We start from the raw sequence: 24,996 nt of genomic DNA on the forward strand, positions 1-24,996 counted from the left end.
CTGTTGACAAAAATCTTTAAACGTCTCAAAATCACCATATATATATACCCATATGTACATATGTTTCTTCTCATCAAATCCTACTTTAATTCGAGGATTGCTATTTGTGGATTTATCCAAGAAATCAAATTTATCAGAGCCGGCTTCACCGTGTATCGACGCCATGTTCACGTGTCTTGTGTCATGTGTCATGACCGTCCTGAAAACATCCTTCTGCTCTTCCTAAAAACTGTGTATCAATATTTATTTACTTTTGCATCAATACATGTTTTGTAAAAAGCAAGGTAGCAAAATCTGTATCTTGTTTAGTTCGCATTTTTGGGCGTTAATTTATAGAATTTTCGGTCCTATGCTGTTACAAAGTGGTATATTTTGTAGGTCACCCATCCAGATACTAACTGCGCCGGACAGTGTTTAGCTACAGTGAACTTTTGCTTCTTTGCTTTTACTGTCGGAGGCTCAGTGAGCACGCTTAAAACTTGTGGTGAAAAGAAGTTCTAAGGGAACTTGAAAATAATCAACATGTCAGCCCAGAAGCAAATGTCTCTCGATTCCCTTTTCTTTTCTTTAATTTCTCTGGGTTTAGTACTTTGCTAGTAAGCCCCATGTCTTCTCAGGGGGCTATTTATCTAAGACTTCTACCATGGCACTACAATGATATACAATACCAAAACAATATCGTGTACTATTAGAGCTGAAAGACAAAGCGCAGTTCAATTGACAATATGGAATAAAGCGCTGGCCTTGGGTTACTACACTACTACATTTACGCAATGCGTGCCTATTTTTTCTAAAGATAACAGGAATTTTTTTTGTTTCTGACAAATGATTAATAGGCTGGTAGCCAGGTTTTTAACCTCAGAAAAAGATCTGTTTCGTCGTATGAACGTGTGAACCAAAGGGCCTCTGCTGGCACGCAGCAGCAGCAGTTCAATACCACCCAACTCAGTCCCCTCGGTTTTTGAGTAACACGTATTACAGGCAACCCAGTGTACGCTCATGGAGCGTCTAGTTGTAAAATATTAATTGTCGTAGGTTGTAGTCGTGTAAAAAGTTGATGATGATGATACTTTCCCGTGCGTTTTCATCACCAAAAGCCGGACAAAAAACGAACATCTCACAAATTTATTTTTCTCGGGCTTGGCTGTCCTCCACGGCTCCTTGTTTTCTTCTCAATCCGCTCTCAGGATGAGGGCCTTAAATCGGTAACGAGATTTATACTCTTTCTTAACTGTTAACAGAATACAATTGTTTTAATAAGGTACTCAGTTCCCAAAAAACGCCACATTTTTTCTTTTGCAAAACTTTTGACATGCCTATGTCACCTTTTCTTCCCTTTTTCCGTATTTTCCTTAGATTTACAGGCGTTTTATTCATTCAATCTACTCCTAGAAGTTATCCAAAATATATCCTCCCTTAAAATTCAGCAGGTCAATTTGCAATTTGGAATTGAAAGTTTGGGACGGTTTAGATTTTTCAATTTTCTTTCAGACATGTTTAAATTCCAACGTTTTAGAATAAACGAAGTGTTGAGCTATAAGTAGTTCGAGTTTTCAGTACGTGTTTCGAGAATCCTGCTGCTGTAAAATTCTTGGCTCATTAAATTTTTGCAGCGAACCTCTCGTTTTAAGTCGGGCTACCGGCAAGAAAGCTTACCTCTTTTGTCGGCTTTTAAGTTTTAAGCTTGCTCGCGCCCTTATCTCATACAATTCTTGGTAAAGATTTCTCAAAGTTCTCATAAATGTGTGTCTCAAGTCCTTGCTAAAAACAACGTATATAACAGGGTTTATGGCGGAGTTTATGTTTGGTAGCGTGTACACAAACATGATATTAAGAAAATGAAATAAGCCGTGCAATTCTAGATTGTTAGGGTGATTTTGTAAACAGGTTTGACACCACACTTGGACTAAGATAATTATGAAAGTTGGCATCCAGCAGATTACAAAAGCTCCTACTACTATAGCAAGAGTTTTAGTAGCTTTTAACTGCTGTTTGTATGTAGTTTGCTGTGCTTCATCAGTCTGAGGAACGTTTGGTAGTTGTGAAATAACGCGGAAATGTTGCATGGCGATTTTAAAGATATAACCATACGAAAAAATTATAACCAAAAGTGGAATAAAAAAACCTACAACAGAAGCAAAGGTATAAAAATAAGGATCACGCTTATAACAGCCATTATCTACTCCAACTAGTGCCGCTTTACCGGGGAAAGTCCAGTTTGTTAAACCAGAGGATGCCATTATTAGTGAATATATCCATACAGAAGACAACATTAGCCATGATGTCTTCCAAGTCACTATCTGTTGATATAGCAGAGGGTATTTGGTAGCCAAAAGTCGATCAATACTTATCAATGCTACGTTACCAATGGAAGCACAGCAGCAAAATAGATCCGCCCAAATCCAAAATAAACAGGTTTCTTCACTAAGACACCAACTGGTGTTGTTTAAAGTCTGATGAATGCGGAAAGGCAGCGATAAAGTGGCTACCATAAGATCCGAACACGCTAGAGATGCCACAAGATAACCGGTCAATGTGTGAAGATTAGCGTTGAGAAACACAAGCAGACACACGGAGAAATTTCCGAGAAAAGTTGTAATTGCAATGAAGATGAGAAAAAAGGCTTGAGCGATAAAGGATGTCTGAGTGGGTTGACGACACAAGTCCACAGCACTAGGTACCGATGTGGTAAGATTGGCCATGGATGCGGCTTTGACTGACATCTGCGATCACAGCTCATTCAGTTGTTGTTGTTGTTTTTTTTTGCTAAACGTTGACGTTCATCTTCTTAATTCATGAATACCGTGGTGAATCTGAATTGGTTATATTGTCGATGACAAACCTTCGGTCGTTAAACGCTTGTATAAAGTGTTACTCTAAAGTAGCTAGTACTTCAAGTGCATAGAATGGTCGATGATGTTACAACTGCCGGAGAAAGTCTATCGACTGCGTGGGAAGTACGGATTCCTACAATATGTCACTTTTCTTTGGTTTCTTGAAAAACAGGTGATAAAGCAAATAAGAACACTTTCTGAAGTATCCAGAATTTAAACTTGATTCGGTATTACCGAAACACACTGTGGTGGATCACAATGAAGTAAATTCCAAATGGAAGGCTGAGACTTTTGGTGTCAGGGTCAATCATGCTGTTGTCAATTTTCTATGTGTAAATATGAAATTAGAATTCTCGAAACACTGCCGATCACTTTATACATTATGACATGGTTTGAATTTATTCAGGTGTAAACCTCCTCACAAAGCTGTGCATTTTTATGGCCTACAAATGACATAATGTCAGAGTTACTCAATTAAATTTAGCCGAGTTACTGAGACGCAGAGGCTAACACAAGAACTTGTCATTTATACAATATCCGTGTCACCAGAGCCTACGGGTAAAATGTCGCATAATCTCACTTAGAAGCTGTTTTGCCGGAAAAACTGACAGACATCCACCAATAACATCCCTCAGAAAGGAAGCAAAGGAAATGAAACGATTTTATTAAAATTGTGAGTAAACACAAACCAAATTTGAATTTAAAATGTGATCATAAAAAAAGTGCGTTCGTGTTGGTGTCAAGCTACAGCTGTATGTCAAACTCAGCAGAAATTACTTGTCTCCACGACGAATCACTATATCCGTAATTATGCACCACATAATTAATAAAACATTTCACAAACTTTAAGTTTGAAGCGAGGTAATCTTTGGAAAGCAAAGCTTTAAAGTGGCGGGTTTAACAGTTTTTTTTAAAAGATATAGTGGAAACCCACTTCAAACTTCTCCTCGGGAATAATTTGTGGGAATAAAAGAATAACCTATCTTTTAAGGGTTGCAGTATTAATTTCAAAGAATCTCTTTTGATGTTTTGGTGTGTTCACTCATTACCGGAAATTAATACTCTGCAAAAACACTCCAATTTTTCTACATCAAGCTCAACTCGTTGTGACTTGATTGAAGTAAAGCCAAGCAGATTGTTGCTTAATGAAAGGGTGTTTTAGGTAACCGTCATCAACTATTTTCAATTTTGATGGAGGATGACAAATCGCAAACCGGCGCAATATGTAGAATTAAGCTGGAAATTTATCGCACAAAATCGACAGAGATTTTCAGGAAATTTAAAATCCCTTGTAGCTTAAACCTTCACAACAGAACTATCTGTCTTGCTTTGAGAACCTAACATCAGAAAAATAAAGTAAAAACATACCTTTTTGATTCAAAACTACATTCAAAGAGCATTGAAATGCCGCATGAGCATTGACTGTCTAAGAACGTGTTTGAAAACTGACACCTCGAACCTATACTGTAACGAGACCTGAAAACGTCTGTTGTAGTTATTTCTTGAAATACTTTTCATGGCAATTTTAATTTCATTGTTAAATGTCTCGGTCTCTTTTTCAATTTAATTTAATCCCCTTTTACACTGCCGTGAATTGATCGAAAGTGGGGAACATATGAATCCCATCCCCTACTCTTAGCAAGGAGATGGAGCCATCGGCCTTGCGCCTGCGTCCTTATATCTAAGACGACTTACAATTCAAACCATTTGCAAATGTTATTACGAAGACAGCACTTTATCCTCAAATTCTCCGGCCAGGATTCAACCCTGTGACCTACCCCATAGTAGTCCTCTTCTAAACCAAGTGAGCCAAACAGTCAGTCAGCGGTTGTTATATCGTCAGCATCATCATCATCATCATAACTCTCTTTATTATTAACCATATAACCAAATAAAAAAGTGAAAATTGAGACTCACCGTATTGTGAGGATACTCCACAAGTTTAGAGGTGTTATTTAGTTGCTTCAACTCCTTCGTCGAGTAATCTTTGAACAAAGGTAACGATTTTAACAACGAGAATTTTGTCTCCCATTCCTGTTGATATGCCTTTTTCAGAACCTAAGTATTTAAAATAAATCGGAGATTGGTGTTTTTTATAGCCACTTCGTTCAGGGCGGTTTGGCTTTGTTCACGCCTATCTATGAGGTGGTTCACAAAGACTCTACTTTCTTAATAAACCATCGCTCTGACTCTGTTTGTGAAAATAATATAGGAGAAACTGGCTCACCCAGGATAATTAGGCAGCACGGATGACCCTTCAGTACACGAAGCGATAAACCAAGAGAGTTTGTCTTCCAGGTACCACTCACTCAATGCTCTCGTAATGTTACTTGAAACAAAATGACGCGAAAACAACACTGTCTATCCAGGGCATCACAATGCAAGGGTAAGGTCGTGTCATGAATTAGGATTTGGAAGTAAAACACATTTCCTGTTCAGCTTCAGTCAGCGAGTAGTTCATTTAATACTGCATCTACATCTACATGTTCCAGCACTCGGCAAAGTCCCTTTTTGACTTGTGGCTGTTTCTGCTTAGGTGGCCTCATACACCACAAGCCTTTTTAGAGACATCACCGCCAAGCCGGCCACTTCTGCTGGAGAGAACAGGACAGCCACAACACCGGGGACTTTATCCCCTACTCTTCTCGAATAGTGTTTGGGTTCTTTAACGTCCCACAGGGAACTTATGAACATGGAAGACATTTGTGAGACGGGGCCGACGGTTTATAGTCCTTATCCGAGAAGACTTGAAAGTCTAACCATTTGCAGATGAAATTACAAAGGCAGCACTTTCTCCTCAGTTATTTTAAGATCCTGAGTGTTGATCCGGCCGGGGTTCGAACCCGCGACCTTCCGCATGACAGCCCGATGCTCAACCAACTGAGCCACCGGTGCGCGGTGCCACTGCAACCCTAAACAGCTTGCCTAACGACTAGTCAACGTTGTGCCATCTTTTCATTTCATCGAATAATGAATGATAGTGTTGTGAATAGATTTTCAACTACATCTGGGTAATTATAGATCAGACTTTCATTAACACTAAGTTAATGCATATCAAAAAGATTCAAAAAAATGATTTGCAAAATACCATGTCAAAATCCCGTTTATCAACTGTCAGGAACTCTACATTTCCTTTGCTCACAATAGTCCTCGCTCTTTTGATTCCATGAAGTAGTGCTAGCTCCCCAAACGAGTCACCTGCAAACATTTCCCCAACAATCTGAAATGACAATAAACGAATGCTTTCGCTTTGAATATCGTAAAATGTTTAATAATGGTCGATGATAGATTTCTCTGCTTGGGCCATTTGCATCGCTAGTCGATCATATTTGAAAAAAGATCGGGCTGTCCTGATATCCTGGATCGTCAAATGAAAAATAAAGAAAAAGAAATACAGGGAAGATGTTGGCTACGTTATTATTTATCATTTAAGTTAGAGTGATGGCATTGATTCTCGTTATGTTCATTCATAAATGGTCGCTCGTAAAGTTCCTGGACCGACCCGTTACTAATTTCGTGTGGGTCTAACAAGACGAACGGTGTGTGAATTTGTATGTGGTTTGAGCGTCTTAGACCCCATATCAGTACTAACTTTTAACGACGCCATTTTAGTTCAATGCCGCAAATGCAGGTTGGCTTAAACCCCTTCCGCATGCGCTCAAGATGAATAAGCCATTTCACAAGCATGCCAAGTAGGAGCTTTCGCGCATACCCTTGACAAGCTTGAGTGCGATTTGTGACCGAACGCAAAAAAAAAAAAAAAAGAAACGAAGAAAATCGAAGACGAAGTCTATCCACGGTCGTTTCCCCTGGAAAACCCGAGTAATTATCACACGGCAGGGCCTGGCATTAGAGGCTCGCATTACCATGCTTGTGTAAGTCCGACTTTCAGCACTCCGTTCGGTCATGCGACGGGATATTTGACGATGACCAGAGCATTCAAACTATCATCGACTAGGTAGCATGCACCATATGGACACGGCTTTATCGTTACTCGAACGCCGCTTCTACTACATTGGTTCTTCATTTTGTTTATTTGGCCACAAGCAGAAAACCCTAAGGATTCGAGGGCGCGTGACGTCACGTTATTTTGAGACAGTTGTAACAGCCGATTCAATTAATCGAGGAAAATGTTCCATAAAAACTTAAAATCGCGGTGTTTCTTTTCGAAAACTCATTTTATGGACAGCCGAATAAATAAAGTTCCCTCACCTATTTTATGGGTTGTCCTGAGTGATTTGATGGGTTTTTGGGACGCTTCCATTTCCTCTTCAGATCACACGCGTCGTCTCGTACAATATAAGTAGACAAGGCGTTCAACTTGCAAGGTACGTATACAAAACATGAACCCCAGGTCCATGGACCACCTCCATGGACCCGCTCCATGGACCACCCCTGTGGACCACCCCTCATTTTGTAAAGTTACAAGCACAAAAATCTTTAGACGAAAGAGGGAGGCGATCTTCGCATTAAATTTTACCTGGACAATTTAAGCAGTTATCTCTAATTATAAACACCTGAAAAATTCAGGCGGCTTCAATGGGATTCGAACCCATCATCTCTGTGATGCCGGTGCAACGCTCTGCCAACTGAGGTTTGAATCCACTCAGTTGGGAGCAGGTCAATTTGTTGGGTTCATTTGTTCCGGTGAGGGATTCGATGAATGTAACGAACTTATATTTGAAAAGCGGTTTATAGACGAATCCCTTTGGAGCCACCAATAGGTGGTATAAGTGTCTATAACAGGCTATTGCTTCAATCGATTTATTTTTTAGATTGAATTTCCCGCTAATGAGACTCCTGTAGGAGCCCGATGACCAATCACAAGAAACTAACTTGACGTCATAGCGTCACCAAACCGGAATTGTGTTGTCTTTTTGCAGAAAAAAGTAGTCTAAAAATAAATATTCCATGGGCTTCTTGTCTGTAAAAATACCGTGAAATGGGCTTAGTATGAGACTCCTGCTTAAATTTTCCACATAAGTGCCAGGATCACTTGTCTCTTTCGTCTAAAGATTTTTCTGCTTGTAAAACATATTGTGTTTACAAAATAAGGGGTGGTCCACAGGGATAGTCCATAGACCTGGGGTCCATTTTTTGTATACGTCCACTTCCAAGACTACTCAAGGCCAAGTGCACAACTGTCTCAAAATAACGTGACGTCACGCGCTGTCGCCTCCTGAGGGTTGTCTGCCTGTGATTTGGCAAAGAAATGAATGATTTTTGTTTCTTGGAAACAGTCCACTTTTGGAGAACATGAAAATTCTTCCTTTTTGTGAGGGCATCAGCCTCCACTATGCTACCGTCGGCGCACTTTATTTGTGTACTTGTCGCGATCGCAAGGTCATCTGGGAAGAATTTTGAATCACGTGTTGCAAGTTGCCAAACGGCAATTTTTGTGCCTTCTTCTTTGATACGCACATGGAAATTGCGTTTTTGTTCAAAATAGACATTGTCATCAGATATTTTAGTAAAGTTAGTTAGGCGAGGTGTGAAAGAAAGGCTCTAACAAAGCAAGAAGTTACATCTTGTGACCTTGGGTATTTGGATGAAAAAATAATTTTTACCAAAGAAAGACTCACAGAAAGGAAGGAGAAGCTCTTCAGGAATTGCCTCAAAGCCAAGAAGGACAATAACTTTACATTTTTATGGACTCGTTCCGAAAACGATGTTATGAGAAAAACTGAAGTGAGCCAGTGTGTGTTTTTTCGTCCTACTACAATCGTATAAATGAATTGACATAAATGTCAACTTATGATGCAATGACTTCGAGCCTTTGGCTTGCTTAGAAATCTCCGCTTCCCCTTCCAACGTAGACTATTTAAATATGAGACATGTTGATCTCAATCTGCCTTCAAATGTAAATGTTCAACATTATATTGCGCATGATTTCTATTACAGTCCTTATGTCAATGAATGCTTCTCTGATGAATATTTCTCTATCGTTCATTGCAATATCAGGTAACTTTGACAACCTTCAAACTATGTTGTCTAATCTGTAGTTTCCTTTGTCGATAGTGGGACTTACTGAGATTAAGCTAAAAGTTGGTCAGGATTTATTATCCAATACCAATCTTTCAGGGTAATAGTTTTCTTCATTGCCAAGTGTTACAAACGCTGGAGGTGTGGGATTTTTTATAAACAATAATTTGTTATCAGGACTGATCTTAGGAGAGCAACAAATTATTTTGAAGCATTATGGATAGAAATTGACATTGAATCTCATCATAATATAACTTCTGCTGTTGTTTATGGACATCCACATAGTAATATTCAGACCCTTTTAGATAGCACAAATACAACAGGAGATAAAATTCGTGGAGATAATACGTACTGCACAGGAAGTTTGTTTCGGACATCTAACAGTGGTCCATTTATGACTCTTCAAAATGCTTTCATGGAGCTTTTTTCTCACCTTAACTATAGCTGTTGTTTGCTAACTATTGGCATTTATACAATTAAGCCCCCACATGCAGGCATTGCGGACCTATTTTTTGTGTTTAGCAGCCCTGTACTGGAAAACTTTCGAAACATCTTCCTACTAAGTCATAAAAACCATGGCAAAATAGGCAAACCTGTTTCTTGATTTTTCCCGACGTTTTGTCTTTTTTTGCCAGTTGCACTAAAACAGATCCACTGACGATAAAATACATTGACCTTCCAGGATGACCTACGCTTGAAAAAACGGTGTAATTAGCCTGAGTCAATGTGAAATTTCATTAACGTTAATAGTAGTTTCCTACTCTAGTTATGAACATAGGTCACTTTTAGTCACTAACGTAAACGTTTCTCTAGGCCTCCTTTTCAGACTGCTAAGTCTGTCTACTCTTTCCAAAATACTTGTTTAAAACTGGAAATAAATGTAACTGACCAGCTCCCAGATCAGAGGCTTGGTAGCTCAGTTAGTAGCTGTGTAGCGTAATTGCACAGCTATGCATACATTTTTTCACGGCAAGCAGTTTTCAGTCTCCAACTGCTATTGGAGTTAAGTGCTTTTGTTTATTTGTAAAATTTGAAAGATATCAATGTGAACTTAAATTTCAGATTCACAGTATATAGGAAGAGTTAAGGTTATTTGGAATAACTGACTTTGTCAGCTAGTGAAACGGGCACACGCAGAGAAAACTGGAGCTTACCAATACCGTTTTATTTCGATTAAAACATACTATCCCGAAATGCCAACATTCACCACTGTTTACGTTGCAGGAGTATAAAATCGCATAACGAAACGACATCAAATCTACCTCTTTAAGTTTTCTAGTTCTTCATTCTCTTAGCTAACTTAAAGCCACTATGTCGAGAATTTTACCTAATTAGACGCATGCTCAATTTAGTTGACATCCAACACGAAAAGTCGCTTTACGTCTTACCCTTTGCTATCTATTTCCAACAATAAGGAAAAGGGTAAATGTTAGCGTTATTTTTAGCTTCGGGTAAATGCAGCAATTTATCCCTAATTGAGGAGCAGCATTTGGGGGACATTTTGTGACGATAATTGTCTGTATTCCCAGACACGATTGCCAGTAATGTCGACTTTGGAGAGAAGAGCAAGGGGCCACTTTGTGACGCTTATTGAAATCCTCGGTTTAATTAATTGGTTTAATTGGGTTTAATTAGGGGCATTTCTGGACGTATCTGAGCTAAGCAGTAAAACAGAAACCCGTAAGGGTTGAAACGTGTAACGGCCCCTTGTGTGCTGGGTAACAAGCTTCTGAATATTCAATTTGTTAAGTACCATATTTGGAACAACAAGAGAGAAACATTCAACCAATCAGTTCGCAAAAACACCGTGACGCAATACCACCAATGTTCTCGCGCGAAATTAACTGGAGCGAGGGTTTTCCAAATATGGTACTTAGCACTGAATATTCGGAAGCTGTGAAAGCGAGTTACACGTTTCAACCCTTATGGGTTTCTGGTAAAACTCACAATGGCCCACTCATGTTATTTACGTGTTTACTCGTGTCTTTCACTGATAACATTTACCGGTGCTTCATCCGTAAAACTAAGATCATTTTACACGAAAGGATTCCCGTGAGGAACGTATGGTACAATATTGTGCACCAGCTTGGAGCATCGGGCAGGATCCCCTGGAAGGTCCTAGAAGGTTTACAAAGTCCAATTCATGATTTTATGCTTTGTGCTTGGATCTTAGTGAATTGAAACCTTGACTAACCTTGTTGAACAATTACTCTGCCATTTCCAAACTTCTGGTAATACACAATTGTCGCCAGTGCTCTCTTTATTCTTGGCGTAGAACGACTAAAGCATTTTAGTTTATCCACCACATTGTAAATCGTCTGAGAATGATAACAAGATTATTTTAAACTTTACGATATTTTCATCGCCACTGTATAGTCGATTAAGCTAGGTTGTGTACGTCATAGTCATTGCGATGATCTTGTGTCCTCGCGAGGCGATATATGCTTTTAAACACAGTTTCCTAAACCACCTCTCAAACTTTCAGCGACCTTCCTCTTACATTTTATACTTTCCGTTTTCTTTCCAATTTAAGTAAAATTTGTCTCCGATGATCTTTGTCTTCATTTCAGTGACCGTCACTATGTCTAGAGAGCATTTTATGAAATGATGCCGTACTGACGATTTAGTTTAAACCTGAAGTAAAAAACTTGCAGTCGTTTTCAATCTGTGGCCATCAGCAGCTTACCCGCACGTCCTCTGGTTTTCTTTGCCATGGATTCTTCATTAAAATTTCTTTAGCTCTCTTGGACAGGGCACCACAGGTATTTACAGCTGATTTGAATGCTAAGTGAAGAAATAAAGAATCACTCTGTAAGAATATCCGGAAAGTCGAAGTTGAGACTAAACAGAGAAAAATCTTCAGCCATAATTGCGTGGAGACAGAATTTTTGTCTCTGCGTTTCTCAATTTTTTTGTGATGTAATTTGTATACATATATACACGGTGGCGAGAAGATATGAATTTTGTGTTTGAAAGGCAAAGAACAATATCTCACGCGTGAGCACAGCGAACGCTTGAGATATTGTTGTTGCAAGATAGGTCTTTTATTGTCCTTATACCAAATTATTATGGCAGGGATTTCAGACTTTCTTTTTCCGACTTACAAAACAACGTTTGCAGTTAAGTTTGGAGTTTTCTCTTCACAATGCCCCTTGCTTAATTACTTAATTTTAGCAAAAATCTTATTTATGGGAATGCAGAAGAAAAAGCACTTTACCTAGTTTCTTGAATTTTTCTTGTTAAAGTTAATCTTAAATATGAAACAGAGAAATATATATCCAAACGCCTCTCTCGAGTTAGCGACAAAATGTTCAGTTTGAAGAGAGAATTATTTTCGAACAAGATGCGTTGCGTTGACATATGATCCAAAATTTGTCTTCTTTGCTGTTTTGGCAGTGCTTCTCTCAATGTTTTCTTTCCGGCTGCTCTTACCATCATCCAAACGTCATCGTCATGGTCTTGGTTCACACAACAGAGATTTTGAAGAATTAAATGTTTCCGCCGCTGATCTTTGCTTTTTTTTTTTTAAAGGTCAATCAGCTTATGAGATCATGCCTTATTCAGAATTGATGAATGATGTCCATTTACGATCACCTCACCCACGAGCACTTGTGTTCACCAGGGAACATCTTTCAGTTTCTTTCATTCAAGCTTTACTTTAGGTCGGATTTCATAGTAGCCTAGTCTCTAGTATCTCCGAGCAAATGACGTACAGAGCAGCAGTAACCTCAGGAGCAACGTTTTTTAAGAATCTCAACTGGCTGGAGGCAAACCAGTTGGCAATTTTACAAGTGCGTCCGACTATCGGGGGTTGAAGTCAATTATGTCCAGAAATAGAGTGATGTTGAAGTTGGGGAGAAGAGGAAGGGGACACTTGGGGCCGCTTATTGAAATCCGCGTGCATCTAATTTGGGGCATTTCTGGACATATCTGCACTCAGTGGAATAATTGTGATTCCATTATTACTCGGGCCCGTAAGGGCACTGAGTTATAAAACATGTTAACATTCAGTTTTGTTTTTTTTCCTGTGTAGCAAAACGCACAATAGAAAACACGTGGCGGTGTTTGATTGGGCAATGCACAATACAAAGCACGTGGCGGTGTTTTGATTGGGCAATGCACAATAGAAGGTACGTGGCACTGTTTACACTGGTTATTAAAAGCAAACTACGTAATCCAAAATCATGGAGATCGACGTAGCGTTGGTTGCCCCTAGTTGGGGCGCTCAAAACACAAAGAAAGGCATACGCTTTCCACGGTACACCCACACTAAAAGATGTCGAGCGTCAGCTTCGAAACGGGTCTTTCCGCAAACTGAATGAAATGGAAATGTACTCAAATGTAACTGAAATGGACGCAACTAATGAAAGCGATACAAGTCAAAATACTAATTACTGGGTTGCCAGTATGGCAATCCCAGTCGGAAAATGAGTAATATTTCGTCGTTTTTTTAATTTTAATTTTTTTTCCGTGTCGGTAAACGTCTGGCCTGTCACTCCCCTGCTAAGTGGTGTCCTTGTGCGTAGAGTCTTCTTTGCCTATGTTGTTAGGTTTGAGGGGGTTGGGGTAATGCGTAGATTTCTCTGGTGCACAAAGGAGAACATTCAATTAATCGAAAGTCGAAAGTCATTGTAACGCGAATGCCGTTTTAGAGCATCTTTAAACAAAATATACCCTTACGGAGCTCAAGAATGGAACGTCAATTGGATAAACAAGACAGAAATAAATATCTGGAATCTTAAAAGCGACGAGTAATGGACTTCGACAACAATCTTTCGCCCGTCGAGCCAAAATCAAAGCGAGCTGTATTTCTAATATTTTGCCAAGCAAGAGTGGTGTTATGTAAAACACTGAGGCCAAATCGAAAATTTTCTGGTAACTTATGGGTTCAACAAAGACAGAGAAGGAATCGAACACCTTAAATGGATCTGTGATCTCTGCTGCCTGGCTATTTGTATTTATTTGTACTCAACTCTGCACAGTCTTCCGATAACAATTGGAAATTTCACTAATTCTTGTTAACTTTCAATGGCGTCGAAAGTCATTGTAACGCGAATGGCGTTTTAGTGGATCTTTAATCAAAATATGCCCTCACGGAGCTCAAGAATGGAACGTCAATTAGATGAACAAGACAGGCGGTGAAAAATAAATATCTGGAATCTTTAAAGAGACGAGGAATGGTCTTCGACAACAATTTCATTTTTCGCCGTTGGATATCAAGTGAGCTTTGTTTCTAATATTTTACTAACTTGGTATTATATACAACACTGAAATCGAATGGCAATTTTTTTATGGATTTAACAAACATTGAAGGAATCGAGCGCCTTGAATGCATCACAGTGTTTACTGAAGTCGCATCTACGTTGTCTGGCAATTTACATTTATTTTGTACAAAACTCTGCAAAGATAAAAAAAGAAATGGAAACATGGAAATATGGCAGTGAAGAATTATTTGAATGAAAGCTTGTTGTCTCTTTTGTGCTTCGTTATTTACGGTCAAGGTTCGAAAAGGGTTTGATGTGAACTGTCAGAAATTTATTTAATTGCATATACTTTCTGACACAGATTGTGTCCTGCTTGCACGCACACAATTGAAATAGGAAGAGTTTTTTGCCTCTAATAGCAAATATGTTGTTTGTTTCAATACTTTTTTCGCTGGAAAAGGTTTTTTTCTGAGATTTCCAGCTTTTGAGAATTTACCATATGTAAGTTTCGAACTTAACAAATTTGCATAAGTGGGTTGAAATGTGATACGGGAGGATTTTTGTGGTAGTGTAGTGTAAGCAGCCCATAAGTCACGAAAATAAACAGGTCTGTTGGAAGCGTTCTTGAGTTTCAACAAAATAAGCCCCAAAATCAGCAAAAAATTGTGACGCTGAAGAATAATAAAGCCACTGCTATTTCCAAAACGATGGAATTACCTGATGATAAATAACCTGGTCTTGGAGAGTAAATTTTTGACTTTTCAGAAACAATGGTCAACCTCAAGAGCTGGACGATTGTGATCTTTGTGTTTAATTCGCACATTTCTTGTCAAACTTTATAACACTTGAAAGAAAAAGAAAACTAACAAATACAAAAACCCGGTATCTTGCCATCAATTGACACAGATGCTTCAGTGTTTCGCGAGTAAACATGCCCCGGTAACTTGATCACGGCGCCCGCTGAATTCGATGTCACTTTCGATTTTGCGATTTACTTGTGCAGCCAAAAGTACAATAACAAAATTGAACGTGGCAAAAATCTCCCAAAATGTTTTTCGCTGATGGTAACTTTTTATATTCGCGGTTCAAAATTAATGTTGTTTTCATGTCGTAAATTTTGTTGCTGATGGCAAAAAAATATTTTATTCTCGATCGACCGTCCTGAAAACCTCCTTCCGCTCTTCCTAAAAACTGATTTTTTTTTTTTGCATAAAGCAAGCTGACAAAATCTGTTTCTTTGGCTTAGTTTGCATTTTTGAGCGTTAAAATAGAAATAGAATTTTCGGTCCTATGCTGTTACAAAGTGGTGTATTTTTGAGGTCACCCATCCAGATACTAACCCCACCGGATAGGGAAACTTTCATTTAAACGTTTGTTTCACAAAGCTGTCAGACGCTCAGACTGAACGCGTAAACTTGTGGTGAAAAGAAGTTGTGAGGGAACTTGAAAATGATCAACATGCAACCCTAGAAGCCAATGTTTCTCGATTCCCTTTTATGTTCTTCAATCTTTCTGGGTTCAGTACTTTGCTAGTAACCACATGTCTTCTCAGGGGGCTATTGACCCAAGACTTCTACCAAGGCACTACAATGATATACCATACCAAAACAATATCGTGCACTATTGTTAGAGCTACATATTACGCAAAGACAATTTGAATCTCCTGGAAGACAACACGCAGCTCAGTTGACAATATGGATTAAATCGCTGTGTTACTTCACTACCACACGTAAGCAATGCGTGTCTGTTTTTTCTAAAGATGACAGGAATTTCTTCTTTCTGACAAATGATTAATTAATAGACTGGTAGCCAGGTTTTTAACCTCAGAAAAAGATCTGTTTCGTCGTATAAACGTGTGAGCCATAGGGTCTCTGCTGGCACCACTTCTGGGTGACCCCTTAAATGGTCTTAATGACCCCCAACTTGAAAGATTTCCCTGGAACGCTGCAGTTCAATACCACCCAACTCAGTCCCTTCTGTTTTTGAGTAACACGTACCACAGGTAACCCAGTGTACGCTTATGGAGCGTTTAGTTCGTTAATAAGCAGTGGGTACTTTATTGAGAACTACTCTGAAGATGACAGGGACAAAGAAAATAACTCGACAAACAACATAGACGCCATATTGGAATCTTCTGAAGACAAAGTAAAAACATTGGCACAGCGAGCAGATGGCCTCACGTTGGTACCATTTTTACCTTGAGAGATAAGCCTCCCGTTCCCTGTACCCTCGACTACGAAGATACCTTTTTTGTCTATTGCGTTTTTTTGTGTTTTTATTGTAAACCGTTTGTTTCTTTGTAATGGTCTAGCTTATATCCTTTGTTCAACTAGCCATATTAGCGATCTTGTTCGTTGCCATCTTGTGTATATAGTTATGTTCTAGTTTTACGAGATTTGATATCATCAGTGGAGACTGTGATCAGCTCTTTGGAAATAATTGTGATATAGTTTGAAAGGCTGTACAGTTATTAGATTCTCAGTGATAATAACGACTTGATTCCAAAGGAGAAATACAGGTCTCGGTGTGCAAGAGTGTGTTTTCTTTGAAGAAAAGGTTAGTTGTGATTTGCTAGTGCATCGACATAGACGTGACCGAGAACCGAGCAGAATTACAGAGAAAAGGCTGAAATATATATTTTATATAAGCAGAGAAAGGAGGAAACTTTCTGGGACATATTTGGTTAACAATGTACCGAGGTCATCCACATTTCATCGTATTACTAGGAGATCACTTGCTCGTAAACACAAGTATAGGAGCTACCTCAGGTATGCGTTTCAATCTAAGCACGTGGTATGTAAAGCTTTTTCAAAAGCGTGGATGAACGTTAACACTGAGGTAAATGCAAAATGTAAGTTAAATTTAATACAGAAATCAGGAACACCCGGTACGCTTTATGAAAGAATGTTCTTTTTTCGTTTTCTCAGAAACGAAACGTATTTATTTTGAATCAGAGTGAACTATTTACACAGTGAGTTATAGAGTGGCCAATCAAAACAGAGTTTGTAATTGGAAATCTAAACATCTGCGAGATACAAAAACAAAGTTCTGAACACGTAAACCTGAAGTATTGCAAATCATAATGCTGACAAACACAAAAGCGAAGAAAATGGATCATGCATAGGACGTTTTGAATATCTGAATGATTTTGGGTTAGATTAAAGCGATACATCGTTAAGAATTCCGAAGTTATCCTTTTTCGCGTTAATTAGTAATGTAAACAAGTCTTAGTAATAAATTGGGTTAACGAGGAACGAGTGATTGTAAAACTAGCAATTGCCATGGCTCATATGTAACACATGTGATAGAAGATTCACGGAAAACGGAATTTGAAATATTATGCAGGGTTAAGTATTTGAAGGTAAAATAGATATTTGTAGACTTTATGGTTGGTTGTATTGTACGCATAAAGAAGTATCTGTTCTTCTCTTTAATGGTTAATATATCGATTTAGCCAAGCCTAGAAGCGGAGCTCCCTGGTTATAGCTAGAGTGAGACGGGGAGGCGGACTGTACTCAATACTGGGGGTCACATACAATGTTATGACTGTGAGAACTGTACTCGTAAATCAGAAATTCTTATGTAATCATAGTTATAGAAGTTCAGATGGGTCGACATCTTTACTGAGTACGCTGATATCAATCCCGTTGATCTTTCTCTAAGTGACTGACTTCATGAACGTGGGTTGCTTGAATAAAAAAACATGGTTAAGGAAGGCTTGATCCCGAATAAACGACATGCTTTACTTAGCTCTTATTAACCGAGCAGGAGGTCTGTATGGGAGAATCTTGACCGAGGTCTTGAGTGCAGACCGAACGCAGTGAGGTCTGGACACACGACCGAGGTCAAGATTCTCCCATACAGACTGACCTAGCTCGGTTGATAAGAAGTTTATTACATTTATTAATTCGTTTAATGTAACTGGTTTGTACAAACTGACATTTTGCTTGCAAACGGCGATGAGTGGCGATGAGCTGAACTTAATTCTGTCAAAGTTTGCTCGTCATCCTCTCTTTTGTCATCATGCTGTTTGGTACTTCCATAAATAAATATTGGTAGAAGAAAATACTCAATATTTTTGCATTTTAGTTTGCATCTTTTCACCGCAAAACATGACCGGTCTAGATGCCGGTCTAGATGGGAAAATCTAGACCGCGGTCAATATCGATTTCAGCCAATCAAATTCGTGAACTTGGTTGTTCCCAGTCCTTGTGAGACAGAGCCATATAATAAAAGCTAATATTACACCACTTTGGCAAGTTTTCCTTATTACGCGGCGACGCGGTGCTGTAGTCTGTCCTCCTTTCACATACATGCGTGGGTTGGGTAGGTACCGTTGGGCGGGTGGGTGGGTGGGCGAAATCGAATATAGACTGATAGCGGCTGCCAGGGACGCCTCAGTTATAAACTGACGTCTGATCTCTCCCTGGAGACTTTGTGAATACGTATGTGCGGTATATAAACCTTAAACCACCACCATAACTACCCCCAGTTCTATATAAAATGTATTGCACAATTTTTACACAATATTATACAATATTAGGTTATACATATTATAGATCAACTGCATCTTATAAATAAGATTAGAGAAATTTTAATTATTTTGAATCTATTAAGTATTAATTTTTTTTTTTTGTTTTTTTTTACCTTTTTTGCCCGCACTAACGGAGACCAGCTTTTTTAAGTGTTGATTAGGCTAGCGTGGGTAAATAAAATTTATTAATAATAGTTAATAGTTTGCGTTTCTCACTCATCCACGCAAACATTACTTACCCTAATTGAGCTGAACTTTTATCCCCGCAAGAATTTCCTTCTCCACCCTAACCCTTGCAGTCTACGTTGAGAAGCAGATTGCTGTCATGGTAATAGTGTCTTTCAAAAATTCGACTTACCACTGGCGTTGAAAGTTAACACTTCAGCTTGTCCACCACTTTCTTTATTGATATTGAGTTCTTTGGTATGTTCCTCGGCGATTTTCGTTTGCAAAGCTTTGGTCCACTGGTTCTGTGATAGCACTGAGCGAGCAATGCTGCGAAACCTTTGCAACGGTGTCATTGTCCTTTTTGTTTCAAGGAATTGTTCTTTGTTTTCAGACTCACTTCTTTTCATCACCATATTATCCATATTATTGTGAGAACTTAGCTTCTCAGTTGCTTAAAAAGAGTTAAGTGTCAATTAGAGATATCTTAACAACATAAGAGATAGCTAGCAAACACACAGAGGGTTCCACGGCACTCACCGAATGACGCTGTTTCCACGTCATAATTCAATAATTGCGCGCGCACGAACGCCCTGCAATCATTTTAAGTAAAGATGTTTACTTTAGGCTCTGCCAATAAGTAAAAGGAAGAAACGTAGTCAAACGTGAGGGTTCAGGAAAAAAATATTCCTTTAACACAACATAAGCGAGCAAGTTTTAGGAATTGAATTTACGCCTAAATGTTGAAGCACAGGAACCATTAAATTGGAGACGAGTCCTCATTCTTTTAGCATTCAGTGAGCGTGCCAAAAACATTTGGCTTTAAATTTATCAATCTTAAACTGCAAGCCGAGGCATTTGTTTTGAGAGATGCCAGTATTAAGTGGTAAACTTTAAAATTCATGAATTGTCTTTAATTTTTAACTCATGTTAAATGTAATAAACGAAGAAAATAAGGCTAAGGTCGTTCGTTCAAATTTTCAAAGCTATACGCTTACTCCGTCTCATTAATTACGGCTATTCAATCATAAAAACGTAAGTTTTTACGCACGTCAGGCCTCAAATGGTTTTATGTTGAAAGCAGATAAATCGCAAAAAAGAATTTTAAAAGGTATTTACAGTGCTACTATGATAAAAAAAATCACTTCCTTTGTTTCTTCATATTTTGAAAGTGTGTTTCCTGAAAACCTGACTGGCAAAATTTTGAGCTTTGATTTTATCCAAAGACGGTTTACTTGAGTCGTGTTTTCTATTTCACGTTTAAAACTGACCGATTGGACCCTGAGGGCTGGATCTAGGGAAAAGTGACGTTATTTGCTCCCGAGGCGACCATAAAGGAGAACAGGAGATGAAAATACTTCCTTTGCCAAATATAAGGATATATTTATCCACGGTTAATTCATTCAGGTAGAATAATTGGGTCAAAATACTGAAACTTAATTTTTTAAATATGAAATACAAAATTAATTAGATCATTTTCTTCGCTTTCTTCTGTAGAAAAATCCATTGCCTAACTAATGAATTCCACGGTAAATTTCACGCGGAAAACCTATATCTCACGAAGTGATGAGTGCGATATCGGTTTTTCAAGTGAAATTTACTGTGGAATTCACCAGTTAGGCAATTCATTTTTCTTCAATCGCATGGGTTTGAAAGAAAACAAGCAAAATAATCCTCAGCGAGCGAACGGAAAAGAAAAAAGCCATTTCGGAGTCAACTGTCAAAAGCCAGCTAGCCTGTTTCAGGCTTCCAGATAGTCGGGAATTAGAAAGAGAAAAAAGGTGCACGCGAAAAATGAGTGGGGCCTTGGGTCGATTCCATTCCATTCACATTTGGGTGTATTTCACTGAAACACGCCAGCTTGGCTTAAAGGACAAACTTCAAACAAGGCTACAACAGATGACCTGTACGTGCTTTAAACAAACTTCTCAAAACACAAGCTAGTGATATTTCTCCTTAATTTTTCGAGAAGTCATTACCATTCATACGTGTTTATAACAAAAGGGCAAAATTTTCCTGTCACTGTCGAGGCACATCGAAAAACAGTTACGCAAACGTAGTAAAAACACACTTATTCCCTTGCATTTATTTTAGAGCAAAACAAACAAACAAATCAACTCATAATTAAGTGAAGTACGATCGTCCGGGTGAGTGTAGTCCTCAGAAGGACTGTTTGAGATGACATTTACTGACGTTTCGACAACCTGAGCGGAAGTCATCTTTAGAGTCAAGTGATCTGTGCAACGTCAATAGATGCTATAAGAACTCCGGTCGTAGATGTAATTAGTGAACTTATTCGTGATGTTATTGGTGGACTATCAGTTGAGCCTAGATGTAATTGGCTGGGAAGACTAAACAGTGATGGTGCGTTTCAGTCCGTCTATAGGTCTAAGATCTGTACGTGTATCGTAGAATACGTTGGGCAGTACTGTGATAGAGTAAATCAGTGTGTTTTTCATCTGTTGATGTCGTCGATGAGTCGTTTTTAGGGTGCGGGGAGTTGTAGACATCGGTTTACTGGTGTCTGTTCTAAGTTAGTGAACCAGCTTTCCAGTACGATCCGTTGGTAGTAGTTAGTGCTGTCTTCCCAGTGCAGTCTTCCTAATCTTCTATTAGTCTTCCCAGTCTTCCCAGCAAATTAAATCTAGGCTCAACTGACAGTTGACCAATAACACAAGTTATAGTATCTACTGACGTTACACAAATCACTTGACTCTAAAGATGACTTCCGCTCAGGTTGTGGAAACGTCAATCAATGTCATCTCAAACAGTGCTTCTCACGACTCAACTCACCCGGAGGATCGTACTTCACTCAATTATGATATAACTCCTGGATTCAAACCATTTACGATTTTAAACAAATGAACCATTTATGATTGTTATTAATTCCAGTCGAGAATAAAAATTTTCTGAACAAAGTAAAAAACGAGTAAACTACTTTTTAAAAATACTGATCCACTTGCAACGCATCCATACAAATAACTGTTACAGGTTTAATTTAAGTTTAGGTTAATTTATATTTAACCTAGGGTGACTTTTTCAACCTAGTTCAATTTTTTTCAACCTATGTTATTATGAACGTTGTAAAGAAGGGGTTTCCTTTTTTGGGGGGATGTAACAAAAAAATGGGGCTTGGTATTTTACAGGGGATAAAAAAGAAAATAATGAAAAAGGAGAAATTGATTAAATTCCTCCTCATCTTTCCCTTGGCTTCCGTTTTTCTGCCACTTACCGTCTCTCCCTTTCCTTCCCTGGTCCTCACTGTCCCTTACACTACTATCAATGAACTGTTACATTTACCTTTATATAATAAGCCAAGTTATTCTCGCATTTTGATTGGTTCTTGTGTATGATCAGTTAGAGGAGAGACGCACGATTGACGTCATCATCAGCTTTTATGCGATTAAAGTTGAATTCTCTATTATATAAAACAAATAGATTCCATGTTGTCGTGTGTCACTGATGTTCTTGCCATCAGCAACAAAATTTACAACATGAAAACTTAACAACATTAATTTTGATCGGCGAATATAAAAAGTTACCATCAGCGAAAAACATTTTCGGAGATTTTTGCTACGTTTATTATACTTTTGGCTGCACAAGTAAATCGCAAAATCGAAAGTGACATCGAATTCTGCGGGCGTCGTGATCAAGTTACCGCGGCGTGTTTACTCGCGAAACAGTGAAGCATCTGTGACAATTGATGGCAAGATACCGAGTTTTTGTTTTTGTTAGTTTTCTTTTTCTTTTAAGTGTTATAAAGTTTGACAAGAAATGTGCGAATTCAACACAAAGATCACAATTACCCAACTCTTGAGGTTGACCATTGTTTCTGAAAAGTCAAAAATTTACTCTCCAAGACGAGGTTACTTATCACCAGGTAATTCAATCGTTTTGGAAATAGCAGCTACTTTTTTATTCATCAGCGTTACAATTTTTTGCTGATTTTGGGGCTCATTTTGTTGAAACTCATACACGCTTCCAACAGACCTGTTTATTTTCGTCACTTATGCACGCGCTGCTTACAGTGCACTACCACAAAAATCCCCCCGTATCACATTTCAACCCACGTATGCAAATTTGTTATACTCGAAAATTACACAACATGATGTTAAAATTTAGAAAGGCTGGAAATCTAACACCGCCTGTCTTGTTTATCCAATTGACGTTCCATTCTTGAGCTCCATAAGGGTATATTTTCTTTAAAGATGCACTAAGGCCTGTTCCAAACGTCGTGCTACTGCCTTGCCGAACTCAAATGAATTTGGCTTGCCAGTGGCACGACGATGGCGCGGCAGCGGTTTCAAACGTCGAACCTAATACAGTCGCGCCAAATTCAAAAGACAAAACAAACCATCCATCCAGCATAATAGTATGAAAATAATGCAAAATACATTAAATAAATTTATGAATTGAGTTCGGCGCAACAATATCACGCCGTTTTAAACCAAGTCGTGCTACTGCCGTGCGGCACGGCAAGTCCTGCCGTGCTCAGTAGTCGTGCCGAACCTAAGTCAGCCGTGCCGCGCTTAATGGTTTCAAACGGCGTGCTTCTGCCGTGCTTAAATCGAAATGACAATTTCATTTGAGTTCGTTAAGTTAATTAAATGTTCTGCTGTGCACCAGAGAAATCTACCCATTACCCCCAACTTCCTCAAACTTAACAAAATACGCAAAGAAGACTCTATGCACAAGGACACCACTTAACCGGTGAGTGACAGGCAAGACTTTAACGGACACGGAAAAAAATAAACTAGACGCTCCATAAAGCGTACACTGGGTTGCCTGTGGTACGTGTTACCAAAAAAGGTAGCCTTCGTAGCAAGCGCTCCTGTTCGACAGAAGAGCTCCAAAACCATTTTCCGCAAACTGGCCGCGCGAAAGTTGGGGAAAGAGACTGAGGGAACGCTTGCAAGAAGACCCGCTATTTTTGAAAGTATATTGATTGGCTGGGTTTCATCATCGATCTCTTCCAGGGTTTGCTCTTTATCCCAGGGAAGAAAATCAAGCGTGTTTTGTCTGACATTAATTCTATTTTGGAAGCTAATTGTTCCTCTGCTAGGGAACTCCCTGCCCTTGCAGGCAGGATCAACCCTTTTGGCCTAGCTGTTGGTAACGCCACCACCCTCATGACAAAATTTCTTCGTATGTCCATCGTCCTCCAGTCCAGCTGGGATTCCAAATTCCCTCTGCCCCCCTCTGTTAAGGAGGAACTTCTCTTTTGGAAAGAAAATGTGCCGTGTTTGAATGGAAGGCCAATTGGTCAGCAATTTTCCGGTTCGCGTACTATTGTTTATTCCGATGCGAGCGACGTTGGTGCCGGGGGAGTTATTAAGGGTCGCGACGGTGTCATTTGTCACCTCACTTAGTCCCCTGACGAGGCAGGCCGTAGTTCAACCTGGCGCAAGCTTCAGGCGGTCCATGTTTGCCTTTCTAGCTTTTCTAAAACATTATCTGGTTGCGCAGTTCAATGGTTTACTGACAACCGTAATATTCCATCCATCATTCGCACCGGTAGCATGAAGCGTGATTTTCACCACCTCGCCTTGTCTATCTTTAAAATAGTCCTCAGGTATAGCATCGATTTGCAAGTAGATTGGATCCCCAGATCCTTCTATCATCACACCGATGCTATCAGTAGGATTATTGATTTTGATGATTGGGGTGTGTCCCTTGACTTTTTCAATCACATTGATCACATGTGGGGTCCCCATACTGTGGACTGCTTCGCGAATTGTAATAATCGCAAGTTAACCAAGTTTTATTCCCGTTATTGGAACCCGCACGCCCAGGGCGTCGACGCTTTTTGTCAAGACTGGGGAAAGGAGAATAATTGGTTAGTACTCCCGGTGTTCCTTGCTCCCCGGGTAATTAGGCATCTTGTAGAGTGCAAAGCTGAGGGAACCTTGACCGTTCCCAAGTGGGTTTCATCTCCATTTTGGCCTATGCTTTTCGGTCCTCAGTCCCTTTATAATCCTTATGTTAAGTGTGCGATTATCTTCACAGATGTTTCTGGGATTTTTGTCAGGGGCTCCACTGACTCTATTTTCGATGGGCCTAAATTCAAATTCCACGTTCTAGCCGTCCGTCTGTCGGCTCGTTAAATCATGATATGTAATCTTATGTTATGATATATTCTTTAGTCATTATCCGCTATATTTAGCTCTCTTTGTCTTATTTCATATTTCATTGTATCGTTCTGTATTAAACGCTTTAGCTATCATGTTCACAATTAGTAGCCAGTCTCGTTCCCTGTTTATGTGCCTCGATGGCAATT

The 24,996-nt window shown here is 39.1% G+C and overlaps 2 protein-coding genes across 2 annotated transcripts in view; both read right to left on the bottom strand.

The window, feature by feature from the left end:
• Positions 1–24,433, bottom strand: part of LOC137968533 (uncharacterized) — a 36,413-nt gene extending 11,980 nt beyond the window's left edge. Inside the window, exons 1-7 of the mRNA XM_068815086.1 lie at positions 24,232–24,433; positions 18,913–19,173; positions 11,503–11,600; positions 11,011–11,134; positions 9,410–9,504; positions 5,923–6,054; positions 4,752–4,892 (exon numbers count right to left, since the gene is read on the bottom strand). Of these exons, the coding sequence (XP_068671187.1) occupies positions 4,752–4,892; positions 5,923–6,054; positions 9,410–9,504; positions 11,011–11,134; positions 11,503–11,600; positions 18,913–19,173; positions 24,232–24,433 (1,053 nt within the window). The remainder of the gene's footprint in view (positions 1–4,751; positions 4,893–5,922; positions 6,055–9,409; positions 9,505–11,010; positions 11,135–11,502; positions 11,601–18,912; positions 19,174–24,231) is intronic.
• On the bottom strand, positions 184–3,520 carry LOC138013234 (alpha-1A adrenergic receptor-like). Its single transcript, XM_068860254.1, has one exon. The coding sequence runs from the start codon at positions 2,721–2,723 to the stop codon at positions 1,653–1,655; it is 1,071 nt and encodes a 356-aa protein (XP_068716355.1). The 5' UTR covers positions 2,724–3,520; the 3' UTR covers positions 184–1,652.
• Positions 24,434–24,996: the final 563 nt, after the last annotated feature.

Source organism: Montipora foliosa, chromosome 8, assembly GCF_036669935.1.
Source record: "Montipora foliosa isolate CH-2021 chromosome 8, ASM3666993v2, whole genome shotgun sequence".
Classification (NCBI taxonomy): Eukaryota; Metazoa; Cnidaria; class Anthozoa; order Scleractinia; family Acroporidae; genus Montipora; species Montipora foliosa.